Genomic DNA, 12670 nt, shown 5'->3' with positions numbered 1-12670 from the left:
CTCCAATCTCATCGGATGTCCTGAGTACCACAACTATAACTTCTCAGTTGAGAAATACACCATAAATCCAGTGCACACATTGTATCACTTGCTATGCATTCGTCCCCTCCTCAATGCTGAAATTCTGTGTCAGTGGCTCACACCAACACTAAATGAACCTTTAGCAAGGATGAATTATATTAAACAGTGATCCCCAGAACAGGATTCTCTCCCCTCTAATTGTAGGGACTGACATAAGGTTGACAGACTGGTGATTTCAACACTTTCCTAAACCTACCCATCTGCTTTCATCATCTTTTCTGAAAGAAAAAGACTAACACCAGAAAAAAAAAAAAAAAAAAGAGAGAGAGAGAGCAAAAAGCACATTCCAGAATAAAGGACTATCTGTTAAGTTAAATATGTTTAGTTTTACGAAACTCACTATAGTGCCTTTATCTTTCTTGTTTCGCCTCAAACATTGCCACAAGCCAGCCCAGCTTCTCAGCCTGGCATTTGGCAGCCCCTGGGTTAAACCACTTCAGACGCCTGTGCTCAGGTCTGTTGGGGCCTTTCTATAGTGTGTCATAGCCATCCAGATTTATTCATTCTCCCAGAAACCCAAGAGGGAGATCATTTCAACCCACTTGGCAGAAATGGAGGCTGAAGTCTTGGACCCAGGATTTACAGCTGGCGAGGACTTTATTCATCACCTACTCCACACCCTCAGTTCACAGATAAAGAATCTGGCCTGTGGCAGCAATAATAATTACTATGTGGTGACAATTACTATGTGTTTAGTACTTTACAGTTCATAAAGCACTTTTATATTCAGCAAATATTTAGAGAACTGGAATGGAGGCTAAGACCCAGCAATCTAGTGATCAGGGAGAACTTGAGTGCTCCTGAGTTCTCCGTGCTTTCATCATGGGTTGGGGGACCTCTAGCATCCTTGCTACCACTCAGTCCCTGTAAAATGGGATGTCCTCTTGAACGGAGTCAGGATCTCTAACCTGCACACTGGTTACCATAATGATCCAGGTCTGCCCTTTGGGATCTGTGAAGATGGAGCAGACTTGAGCCAGAGGGAAGGGCAATGCCAGACCTAGGCCACCTATCCCCACTCACATTTGTCTCCTGGGCGTCTCTACTTCATGAGGTGGACTCTGAAAGGACCACGTCCCCCACCCCCACGGGCAGTTTCAAAACGTTTGCCCTCTTGTGGTCTTATAACCAGTGCAGACCCAGACTTTTTGAGGTTTGGGGAAGGAAAATCCTCCTCCATACAACTCCCACTACTAGAAAGAAAAAAAAAGAAGAATGTGGGCAAGCAGATGTGTAAGGAGCTGGAACGCAGGGAAGTGTGCAGCGTTCCTGCAGGGGTAGGGACCACCCTCCAGGAACTTGGAGAGCGCGTTTGACCTTGGAGTGCCACAGTCAGAGGCAGGGCGGTGGGCAGCGGGGCGCGGCGGCCGTGCGCCAGCAGGGGGCGCCCGGAGCCACAGCTGGCTCCCGAGTGCTGAGCCCGCCCCGGGGCAGGCCGACAGCGAGGTGGGAGGGCGGCCCGCCTCCTGGTACCCCTTTATGAGCACTCAGCTCCCCCGCATTGTGGAACCCAGCCCGCAGGCCTTGACCATGCAGAAGGCGGGACGGCTGCTAGGAGGCTGTGCGCGGTCATGGCAGTCAGTGAGGATGGCCAGCGCCGCTGGGACTCGCCAAAACCCGCTCGCGAACAAGGTGGCCCTTGTAACCGCCTCGACCGAAGGGTGAGTTGCCGGGGCAGGAGTCTCTGAGGCCATAGCCGTCCGCAAACAGGTAATGGCCTCCTATCGTTTGTCTCCTGGGCACCTGTGCTCAGGCCAAGTACCCCGCCAAACTCCTGACCCCGAGAAAAAAGGAACCACGTGGTCGGCCTGAAGTTCTCACGAACCCCCTCACCCGACCCCTCCAGGAATCCTCTGGCCCGGCTCGTGGCACTGCTGTCTTTAGCAGTGTGCCAGCTCGGTGGCACCCGGCAGACCCAGGCTTCTTTGGGCTGCCCCAATCAACAGCTCCATCTAGAGTCTGGGAAGACCAGACACCAGAAATCCAACAGTACAGGTTTCAAAACCCATCCTGCTGCCTCCACCCACTAAGAAAATATTCCAGAGACCCATGGGGCATCTGACAAGCCTCCCAGAGTGACCCCACTCTCACCTAGATGGGACATAACACCCGTCTGTCCAGATTTTTGTGTAGGTCAGTAACTGTTGGCCTACCCTTCCCAGCCTGTGTCTCACCCACCAGGCTTATCTAGTCTATTTATCATTCCCAGACAACTTTTGCTAGATGCCAACTCCTCACAAATCTGAAATACAGATGTACATGAAATACTCCAGCTGGGCTGGGAATGTAGCTCCATGGTAGAGAACTTGCCTAGCATGCATGAGGCCTTGGGTTGGATTCTTAGCACCTCAAAAACAAACAAAAGATGCTTAGACACCAATTGTAAAATGTGTAACCCTTATTCCCAGGTAAACATTTTTATTTTTAGCCAACCTTTCTCATGCACCCCAAAACAAAAACAAGGATAGAATTTTGAGAATGATGTATTCTGATTAAGGGAGATATTTGGGTGTAGGAGATGCTTAGAGTGAGTCCCTCAAAAAACTACAGACAAGCCTGCTGCTGCTGCACACCCAGCTTATTTCTCTCCCTTCGGTCCCACTGGATGTAGGCCTGTGGAAGTGATGTTGGGTCCAGGGAACCAAGGCTGAGGAACAAGATCACAATCAAATGAGCTAAGCATGCCCATCTGCATGGTAATAGCTAGCCATTAAGCCTATTTTATACCTAATCGAGACACATGGAGGGCATACAGAGGGAGAGCTAGAATTTGACAGTCATTGTCTCTCTCCATGCTGGCAGGATTGGCTTTGCCATTGCCCGGCGTCTGGCCCAGGATGGGGCCCACGTGGTCATCAGTAGCCGCAAGCAGCAGAATGTGGACCGAGCTGTGACCACGCTGAAAGAGGAGGGACTGAGTGTGACAGGCACTGTGTGCCATGTGGGGAAAGCTGAGGACCGTGAGCGGCTGGTGGCCATGGTGAGCTGCAGGGATAAGGGCATGGAGCCAGGAGGTGGCAGAAGGGATACATTCTGTGCCCCCATCCCTGATTTCCTAGACAGCTTTGGTGAGATCCACTATTAACTAAAACATAATAATGCACTCCAAAAACCCATGCCAGACCACCACACGTTTTTATTGTGTGCCTTCTATTATGTTAATATCCTAAAGTCTGAGAGACATCCCTTCGCAGTCAGAATCAAAAACCTCACTAATGTTTCAACCTTTTGTCATCCTTTAGGCATCCCTTGCCACCCACTCAGCCCCTTCCCCCAAAAAATGCTGGGGTTCTCTAGTAATTTCCAGTGTAATTGAGCAGATGAGAAGGGTAAATACAATTACAAAATAGATGTCTCCACCTATGAGCTAACAAACAACCCCCCAGTTCTATAGCCTTATAGAGTCCCTGGAAACTTACCTGAGGCAGCCCACCATATTTCAACCACCTACTGTGTGCCATTTACTGTGTTCAGAACCTTACACAAGTTTTCTCTAAACCCGACAACGACCCAAGCAAGGCAAGGATTATTATTCCTGTTTACAGTGACGGACGCAGGTAGCAGGAGCCACTTCCCAAGGTCCCACAGCCTGTAGGGAAAGAGCTGCAATTCAACTCAGACCTACCAAGCTCCCTTCCTTTTATGGGTGCCTGTGGACTACCAAGCACTTCTCCTGTAGCATAGACCAAGCCTTAGGTGGTCATATGGACTTCAGTCTTAAAGAAAGCCAGTGTCAGAGTTGGTACTTGACACTCGCCTTCCAGCTGTACAAGAAAATTTGAATCAGTCCACAGAGGAGGCTCCTTTTCCCTCAAGGATCGGGGTGCACAGTATTCTGCAGAGTGAAAGGGAGTGGGGAGCCACGAAGGGAAAGTACAGGATTGTGCTAACAGACTGGAAGATTGGCAGAAATAATTTGGGCAATCTTCTTAGCAGAGAAGAACCTTAAACAGTGGTAGGAAGATGGGCAGAGTAAGGTGATTCCATTTGTAAGAAACGCTTTGGCAAATGTTCAGATTGCAAAGAGTCAGTTGTGGGTCCAAGAAAGCCACCTTGCCTGGCAGAAGCTGTTGGATGGAACCTGAGATTGAGACCTTGATCCTGAGGGTAGAGGGACCCATTTGGGGGCCTGGAGCAGTTAGTGACTAGCCATTTGAAATAAATACAGCAACCTCCCCCACTTTTTTTGTCTAGTGTCAGGAGTTAAACCCATACCCTCTCACAATTTAATGTCAAAAATCCTACTTGAAATATATCCTCTGACCCCCACCAGGTCTATTTAAGCAAGTCCTGTAGCCCTGACCCCACTCAAGTGGGGCTTGAGCTAGACCTTGAGGAGTGGGAGTAACAGATGACCATACAAAATGAGCAGACAGCCAAGGAGGGACTGGAGGGAAATGAGGAACTCTGTCATCTACGGCAGAAAGCATACGGTCAGGAGTGCTGTGGGAAACAGGCTGCATAGGAAGGATGGGAACAGGGACTTCCATAGCCTCCCAAAGGAGTTTAGAGGTGTGTAGGAAATAAGAAATCATGTGAGACTTTGAGCCATATGAAAGTGACTATTAAGAAAGGGTAATTTAGCAATGGTAGGAAGGATAAATACAGAAGACCCTAAGCCAAGGACATTAGTGAAGAAGAGCTGTTGCCATCATCCAGGTCTAGAGTAGTAGTAATGCTACCAGAATGGGTTCTCCAAGAGACATTTAAAGGGAACCAACCAAATTTTTTCCCAATCACATATCAAGAAATGAAAAATAGGAGAGATGGGTCAAAAACAATTTTCAGGGAGTCTGTATGACTGATGTTGAGTTGGAGAATGATAGGATCATTGTTAGCAATTTGAAATGTGTTCTGCTTATTGCCAGCTGTTACCCTGCAATAAGAAAAGCTGTAGCCCTGGGGAGAGTTACTCCTTGTGGCAGAAACCAGATTAACCACTTTGCTACTTGATTTTACTTTTTCTTTAAAAAAATAGTAACTGTGAGAGCTTAGACAACTCCTGACTACTGTAATGATCACACAATTTCAAGCAAGACTTAGAGGACATCAAGGTGGTCATAGGTACCTTTCCCATTCATCTTTTATGGTTCTGAACCTGTTCAATCAAAACCCAAATTTCTCCTCCTCTCTGTGCTGAGTGGCCTGGAAGGGGAGGGAGATGGGGTGACAGCAGAGGACAGCTTTCCAGGTGACTTTGGTACAATTCACCATTCTCTCCCTGTCCCAAACAGCACAGCACACATCACTTTCCAAATTAAACCTGCACTTTCCTCATTAGTAATCCACCAACAACACTTGCACAGAACACTTGGCGCCACACACCAAAATTCAGAAGGCACAAGAAAGTTATTGCTACTGGTTTTAAAAGATTATGTGACTTTAAATTTTTGTTAAATTTACATGTTGACAGCCCTGGCATTCCCTTTAAAGTGTAGAAACAACTGAGCTTAGCACCTAGTTAGCAAGAATAATTAGTTATAAGGAGAAGCTAGCAGATGGTTCAGCATTGTTAATAACACCCCTCACGTGCCAAATCTGAGGCACAAAGTTGATCGAGGGCCCATTTAGTGCTACTTGCTCAAGCCATCAAAATTGCCAGTTCTGGGCAAACGCAAAGTCTGGTTTCAGTGGGGGCTTAGTACTGGAAATCCGTGTTGGCAGATTCTCTTCGCCATCCGTTACTCTAGCACAGGCCTTCACCACTGACTTACAACTTAAGGAGGTGAGATACCTCCTTTGTTGGCTTTCCCGGTTTAAATCTCAGTTTCTGCCTTGCATCTTCCCTGCCTCTGAGCCAAAAAGAAGAAAGAGAGATAAAATGATCAAAGCTGAATGGGGAACTGCTTTAAACCCAGGCTAGTGTCTTCCCATCCTGACTACCTGGGCAGCCAGTTTCATAATGATCCCACTCACTTTGGGAGGGCTTCTGGGAACCACCTCTGTGCTACAAAGTAGGAGATGGACCTTAATTCTGCCACTACCAACTAGTAAATCCCTGAATGAGAATTCCTGTTCTTAGTCTGCCCTAATGTGCCATTACTGAGTTATATGACCTTGAAAGATGAAGTTCCCTGGACTCCAGTTTCATCACCTCCACCATTAGGACATTGAGCTGGATGATCAAGGCCCTTCCTGGTGGTAACTTTTCCTGGATCTATTTAAACTGGTTTCTCCATTCAGGTCAGTGTGGACAGGGCGAGATATGGCTATTCATTTAGGGAGAATGAACAGTAAGCATTTGGGGAAACAGGGCTGGGATTCAGTGTGAAAAGAGGAGAGAGTCTAGAAATAGATTCTGAGGTGAGAACTGAAAGCATGAGAATAAAGGAGCTCCCCAAAGAGAAAGTGTAAAGAGCAAAAAAAGAGGCAGACTGGAAAGACTGCAAAAGAAATAAGACAGACAAAGAAACAAACAAACAAAAAAAAGAAGACAGCCTCAAATGGTTAGCAGCAGAGCTTAGGGTAGCTTCAGAGGGAAGGTATTTCAAGAAAGAGACATTTTGACCACTGTTTGTAAGAAGAAATTCCTTACCAACATTGACAAATACACCTCCCTCACTTACTTCCAGCCCTGACCCCGACCTTTCTCCTCTAGGCTGTGAACCTTCATGGAGGTATTGATATCCTGGTCTCCAATGCTGCTGTCAACCCTTTCTTTGGGAACCTGATGGATGTCACCGAGGAGATGTGGGACAAGGTAAGAGGGAATTAAAGCAGCAGGAGTCAGGCTTTAATAAACATTGAACACAAACTTGGTCTTCTTTTAGGATGCCTTTGCCAGGTGCTATGTAAATGTGATTGTGTGGCACACCTAACATACATCTGGTAAAGGGCAAGTGGGGGGGGCTTCCTCTGTCCTGCTCTTCTCTTTCATTTCTGCTTCTCCCCAGTTCTGTCTTCCTCCATTTGCTTTCTGCTAGCCACATTCTGCTTCCCTTTCCCAGTGTGTTTCCCATGCTTTTCATCCTGCTTTATTTCCGGCTGAGATGTGGCAGCTAACAGGCCAACAACTAATACACTTAAACTTATACACCCACTGTTCCCCTTTTCAGCTGCCAAAAAAAGAATGCTTCTCATTAGTTGGGAAACGTAAATAGCTGCTGGTTAAGTGAAACACCAATTCTGCTGGAAATATCAAAGTTTATAACATACAGTCTTAAGCTAAGACCTGCCCTCTTTTCTTCTTAACTGCAGTATTAAGAAAATATGAGAACCAGATGTCTAAATACAAGTGCTAGAATATTGGTTTTTATGTGAACATGTCTGATTATGTCATACTCATAATATACTTCACCCACCTACTTGCTTTAATTACAAAGATTTAATTAAAATATTTGTCTTTGTTTAGTTAGGTTAGTATTCCCATATGACTTAGAAATTTCTTATGATCTCTCATGGCTTTTTCCTTTTAACTCTGGTGTCAACAATTTCTCAACAGTAAAGTGAAGGATATAAAAATAGCGTAATTTGTTTATCAGTGTTTCACACACATAAAGTCCACAGTGCCGAAATGTTCTTCAGTAAACTAGTTCCTGATTCTGATATTCTTTAAAGAAGCATCTTTCAGCCGGGCACCAGTGGCTCATGCCTGTTAGCTACTCAGAAACAGAGATCTGTAGGATCAAGGCTCAAAGCCAGCCCGGGCAAATAGTTCTTGAGACCCTGTCTTGCAAATAGAAAACACACAAAAAAAGGGCTGGTGGAGTGACTCAAGGTGTAGGCCCTGAGTTCAAACCCCAGTACCTCAAACAAATTAATTAATTAAAAAGAAAAAAAAAGCATCTTTCAGCCTAAATAGAGCTCATATGAAAATCAGTTTTTAACCAAATCATTTTTTTAGTATACATTTTTGACTATCACAGTTCATCAAACCTAAATGCAATCATTGATCCTTGATTACTCTGAAATGCTGTTTGTTTTTCTTTTGAGGCAAGGTCTTATTGTGTAGCCCAGGCTGGCCTCAACTCAAGATTCTCCTGCCTCGTGTTGGAATTTATGTACCATCCCACCCCACTAGTTTCACTATACTGCCAGCTCAACTTTTTTGTAAGATTGAAATTTCTCAGAATAAGAAATTGGCAGAGGGGTATGGACAGGGAATATTCCAACAGTATTTAAAACAATGTAAAGATCATACATGTGTTTTAAATTTGGAATGTGGGGACTTTGATTGTAGTCTACACCCCATCTTTCCCAGAAAGTTCTCTCATGATCCTACTTTCTGATAAATGGCCAGTGAGATAATCAATCCTGGAGAGCCAAGAATATCCTACTCCCTAAGCTCAGAAGCTAGAGAAATGCTGGAGCCACCCAGGTGCCCTGGGGTCAGGCCACAACTTCCCTAAAAAACATGGCCCACTCTAGGGCACATTTAGGAGGTGACCCAATTCCAGGCTGTCCCTACCAGGAAGAACAGAACACCCAGCTCTAATCCTAAGCTGCCCTGAGAGTTTAGGCTCATTCTGTGCCAAATCATACTTGGCTAGTTAGGAGAGATGAGCCAGGCTCCATTCTTTCTCACCTGAACCTGTGCCATTATCTAGCTGAATAGGCTGATGAGGGGTACTTGTCCCTGAGCCCTGGGGGCCCACGGTAATTCTTTGTCACTGTGCCCCACCCCCCACACCTTTCTTATGTGCTTTTCCTCCTCTTGACTTTAGGTTCTGAACACTAATGTGAAGGCCGCAGCCATGATGACAAAGGCAGTAGTGCCAGAGATGGAGAAACGAGGGTATGGAGAGGGAGATGGGGCACCACATGGGCTGAGAGGAGTGGTCTTCACCAGAAAGAGGGTCAGCTCTCTTTTTCTTCCAGAGGTGGCTCAGTGGTGATTGTGGCTTCCATAGGAGCCTTCAATCCACTTCCTGTAAGAACCCCTTTGCCTACCACTTCCATCCCGTCCTCCATCCCACATGCACCCCTCTAGTTACCCAAAGAAGTATGTGTGTACTTTTGGAATCACACCACCAAGTCCCTTCCCACAAAATTCCTTGCCTCCACAAACCCTCACCTAGGGAAGGAAATCAAATAATTTCCTAGCTGTGACCCTCCTTTCTAGGAAATGCTCTCTTGACCCCTACCCTTGACATTTAGGAAGACCTAAGAATGACCTGGAAACTAAGAAACTAACCATTCTCTTTTTTCCTCAGGGCCTGAGCCCTTACAATGTGAGTAAAACAGCCTTGCTGGGCCTTACCAAGAACATGGCTCTGGAGCTGGCCTCAAAGAACATTAGAGTGAACTGCCTGGCACCCGGACTCATCAAGACTAATTTCAGCACTCTAGTAAGGAAGCATAGCCCTGCACCCCCTTTTTGGACAGGGAAACCCAGTACTTGAGTCTTGTGCTCACACCCAATTCTGTGCCTGCTTCCCTGGGCTTATCTATGTTCCTCTCCATCTCAGCCACCCTCCTCACACTAGACTCCCACATACTTCTTCCCTGAGGTGTAGGGTAGAGATAGGAATTCAGATTCTACTCATACTGTGCACTCCTTGAAGTGGATGAGAATTAGGGAGACCAAGCAACATGCCTCACTAGGACCTAAAAAGAATGAAATAGGGGAACAGTGAGGATATCTGGGGAGCCAAGAAGCAACAGGAAATGAAAGGGGGAGTCTCTCCATCCTTCTTCTTAACTGATGTGGGGGTCACACAGTTTCCTCCCCTGGCTGTTTCTCAGTTTCCTCTTATTGAACATAAGATTTCCCTTCTTCCTGCAGTTGTGGATGGACAAGGCAAAAGAGGAGCACATAAAAGAAATCATGCATATTAGAAGGTAAGCTGTCACGGGAGGATTAGGAAGGGTAACGATGGAAATGTCTCCTCCCTAACACAGCCCACAGCTGACTGCTCAGTCCCACAGATAACACAGGCATGCGTTCACTGCCTCTCAGACTCCACAAGTTCATAAACACCGTCATTACAGTGGGCTGTAGTGATGCCTCCATTGCAGAAAGCAGAGGTGTCAAAGGAATGAAGAGCTTGACAAACTCCTTTGCCTAAGGAAATTGCTCTCTTCTCTAATGGCTGGTTGAACTATTCAGATGTCTTTGTGGGGCTCCCTTTCCTCTTAAGTTCTAGGCCTCTCTCCACCTTTTAGCTTCTGAGCACTCTTGCCTTTAGTTTCTCCATCTTAGCCCCCCAAGGACAAATGCCAGCAATGCCTACCTCTTTACTAGTACAAACATCCCAGGCTCCCTCAAGCCCTCCCAAAGTCATTCTGATGTCAGGTATGAGCTGCAAACCTAGTTCACAACTCATTAATAAGTCAGGATATTTTCATCCTAGAGCCCCCAGCTCCATTCATCATTCTTGGAGGCACAGGCGAATCATCTGGGAAGCTTTTTTTTTTTTTGGTGAGACCGGGGTTTAAACTCAAGACTTTGTGCTTGCAAAGCAGGCGCTCTACCACTTGAGCCACACCTCCAGTCCATTTTGCTTTGGTTATTTTGGAAATAGGGCCTTTCAAACTATTTGCCTGCGCTGGCCTCAAACTGCAGTCCTCCCAATCTCAGCCTCCCATGTAGCTAGGATTACAGGCATGAGCCACTGGATAACCAGCCTGTTCTAGGGAACTTTTTTTTTTTTCTTTTATTATTCATATGTGCATACAAGGCTTGGTTCATTTCTCCCCCCTGCCCCCACCCCCTCCCTTACCACCCACTCCGCCCCCTCCTGCTCCCCCCCCTCAATACCCAGCAGAAACTATTTTGCCCTTATCTCTAATTTTGTTGTAGAGAGAGTATAAGCAATAATAGGAAGGAACAAGGGGTTTTGCTGGTTGAGATAAGGATAGCTATACAGGGCATTGACTCACATTGATTTCCTGTGCGTGGGTGTTACCTTCTAGGTTAATTCTTTTTGATCTAACCTTTTCTCTAGTACCTGTTCTCTAGGGAACTTTTTAAACTGCCCTTACTCAGGCCTCACTCCCAGAGATTCTTCTCCACAGTGAAACCTGCACATCTTTTTCTTTTTCTTCTTTTTGTTAAGCCTCCCAAAGGGCTGTAATGTGCAGCTAGGTTGGAGAATCACTAAGCTAGGCCTTCTAGACTTAATTTCTCACTCTCCTCAACTCTAGAGCATTCTGTCAGTTTAATGGCATCATTAATACAAACAGTGAGAAGTAGCATGTTCTTACAAAATGAACCTGACCTTAAGGGACAAAAAAAAGATTACTAAAAAAGTCATCTGTAAATTAAATGCTTACAAATGGAATCACTTAAACTTACCACTAACTGTCATACAGACTCCCAGATACTGAAGTAGTATGTACACATGTGAAACTTTCTTGTGAAGTATGAAATAATCACCATTTTATCAATGTGACTTTGGATTCTGGTGTCCTGAGCTCTATAAAAAACACAGTGTCTTCATGTTTGAATATAATGCATACAGTAAGACACTTGGTATCAGCAGGTGTCTGGTTCCAAAGAGACTTCTATTGTGGAAAAACCACAAATGCTCAGGATGCATAGAATTCAGTATTGTACTGTGAATCCTTGATTCATTTTTTCCAATAATTCCACCCAACTTCTGCTAAAGACATGCCACCTTTCAACAAATCCCAAATTTCCACTTGATGGCCTCAGTTGACCACATTCACTTGGTTTTGGAGCGTCATATTTTAAAGGCAGGAAAACAGCGTATCACACAACAATTTCAACACAACTGATGAGAATGCTGCACTGACTGGTTGCTTTTCTACTGCGCAATGAGCTGTGTGATGTGTGTGTGAGAATTTTAAATTTGGGTTTTTTAATTGATTTATTTTTTGACTGAGCTTTAAAAGTGCATGTTAATAAATTCACTATGGTGAGCTTACTATAATGGTTTTTACAGAGTACAGTGTTTATGCTTATACTATCTTATAATCATGACAACCCTTTTTAATATGTAGAAATCTATACTCTGGCCCTGAAAAATCATCTGATAATTCTTGGTTAAGCAAATTCCATTTGCTGTGAGCCAGGTGAGGGTGCCTGGCCTGTTCGATTTTTACTCCTTTTCTTGTTTGCCCTGTTCCCCAGGATAGGCAAGCCAGAGGAGTGTGCAGGCATCGTGTCTTTCATGTGCTCTGAAGATGCCAGCTACCTCACTGGGGAGACAGTAGTAGTGGGGGGAGGAGCCCCATCCCGCCTCTGAGGACCTGGAGACGGACCACCAGTGCAAGTTGGCTCCCTCCTGGAAGGCATTCTAGCTTTGTCTGCTAGCCTTTTCCACCTCTGCCTATCATCCTGCTCACCCCCACAAAATCAGTTCTGTGGTCAAGGTGTGGTTTGATGAGGATTCCTGCTGTTGCTCTGACCTTGGATAAAGTCTTCCCCTGAAAACAACAGAGCAAGTCTGCTGAGAAAGCTATGTCTACCTCAGCAAAGACCAACAAGTTGTTTTGTTTTGTTTTCCTGGATCTCTGGGAAAATTGAGGAGAGATGGGAGAAATGGAACCTGTAGTTGAAGGAGCAGGGTTGGAAATTAACAACTTGCAAATGAGGTGCGAATAAAATGCAGATAATTGCGTTGCTTTGAATCAGCCTGTTCGCTTCTCAGGGTTGGGTGCTTAGGTATGGGAACTGTGCAGAAGT

The 12670-nt window shown here is 45.5% G+C and overlaps 1 protein-coding gene across 1 annotated transcript; it reads left to right on the top strand.

The window, feature by feature from the left end:
• The first annotated feature begins 1572 nt into the window (after positions 1-1572).
• LOC109697870 (dehydrogenase/reductase SDR family member 4) lies at positions 1573-12615 on the top strand. Its single transcript, XM_020181764.2, has 8 exons — positions 1573-1742; positions 2884-3061; positions 6680-6781; positions 8745-8815; positions 8899-8950; positions 9234-9368; positions 9806-9861; positions 12116-12615. Exons 1-8 carry the CDS (start codon positions 1612-1614, stop codon positions 12228-12230), a joined length of 840 nt encoding a protein of 279 aa, XP_020037353.2. The 5' UTR covers positions 1573-1611; the 3' UTR covers positions 12231-12615.
• The last annotated feature ends 55 nt before the right edge of the window (positions 12616-12670 follow it).

The sequence above is a fragment of the Castor canadensis genome, chromosome 3 (assembly GCF_047511655.1).
Source record: "Castor canadensis chromosome 3, mCasCan1.hap1v2, whole genome shotgun sequence".
Lineage (NCBI taxonomy): Eukaryota > Metazoa > Chordata > Mammalia > Rodentia > Castoridae > Castor > Castor canadensis.
This window is presented reverse-complemented; position numbering and strand designations above follow the sequence as displayed.

Bases quoted from the DNA above. Each gene is read 5' to 3' on its own strand.
- LOC109697870 (XM_020181764.2), top strand. From the start codon at position 1,612: ATGCAGAAGGCGGGACGGCTGCTAGGAGGCTGTGCGCGGTCATGGCAG. The intron at 8,816-8,898 runs GTATGGAGAGGG...TTTTTCTTCCAG, and splicing joins CCAGAGATGGAGAAACGAGG to AGGTGGCTCAGTGGTGATTG. The intron at 9,369-9,805 runs GTAAGGAAGCAT...TTCTTCCTGCAG, and splicing joins AGACTAATTTCAGCACTCTA to TTGTGGATGGACAAGGCAAA.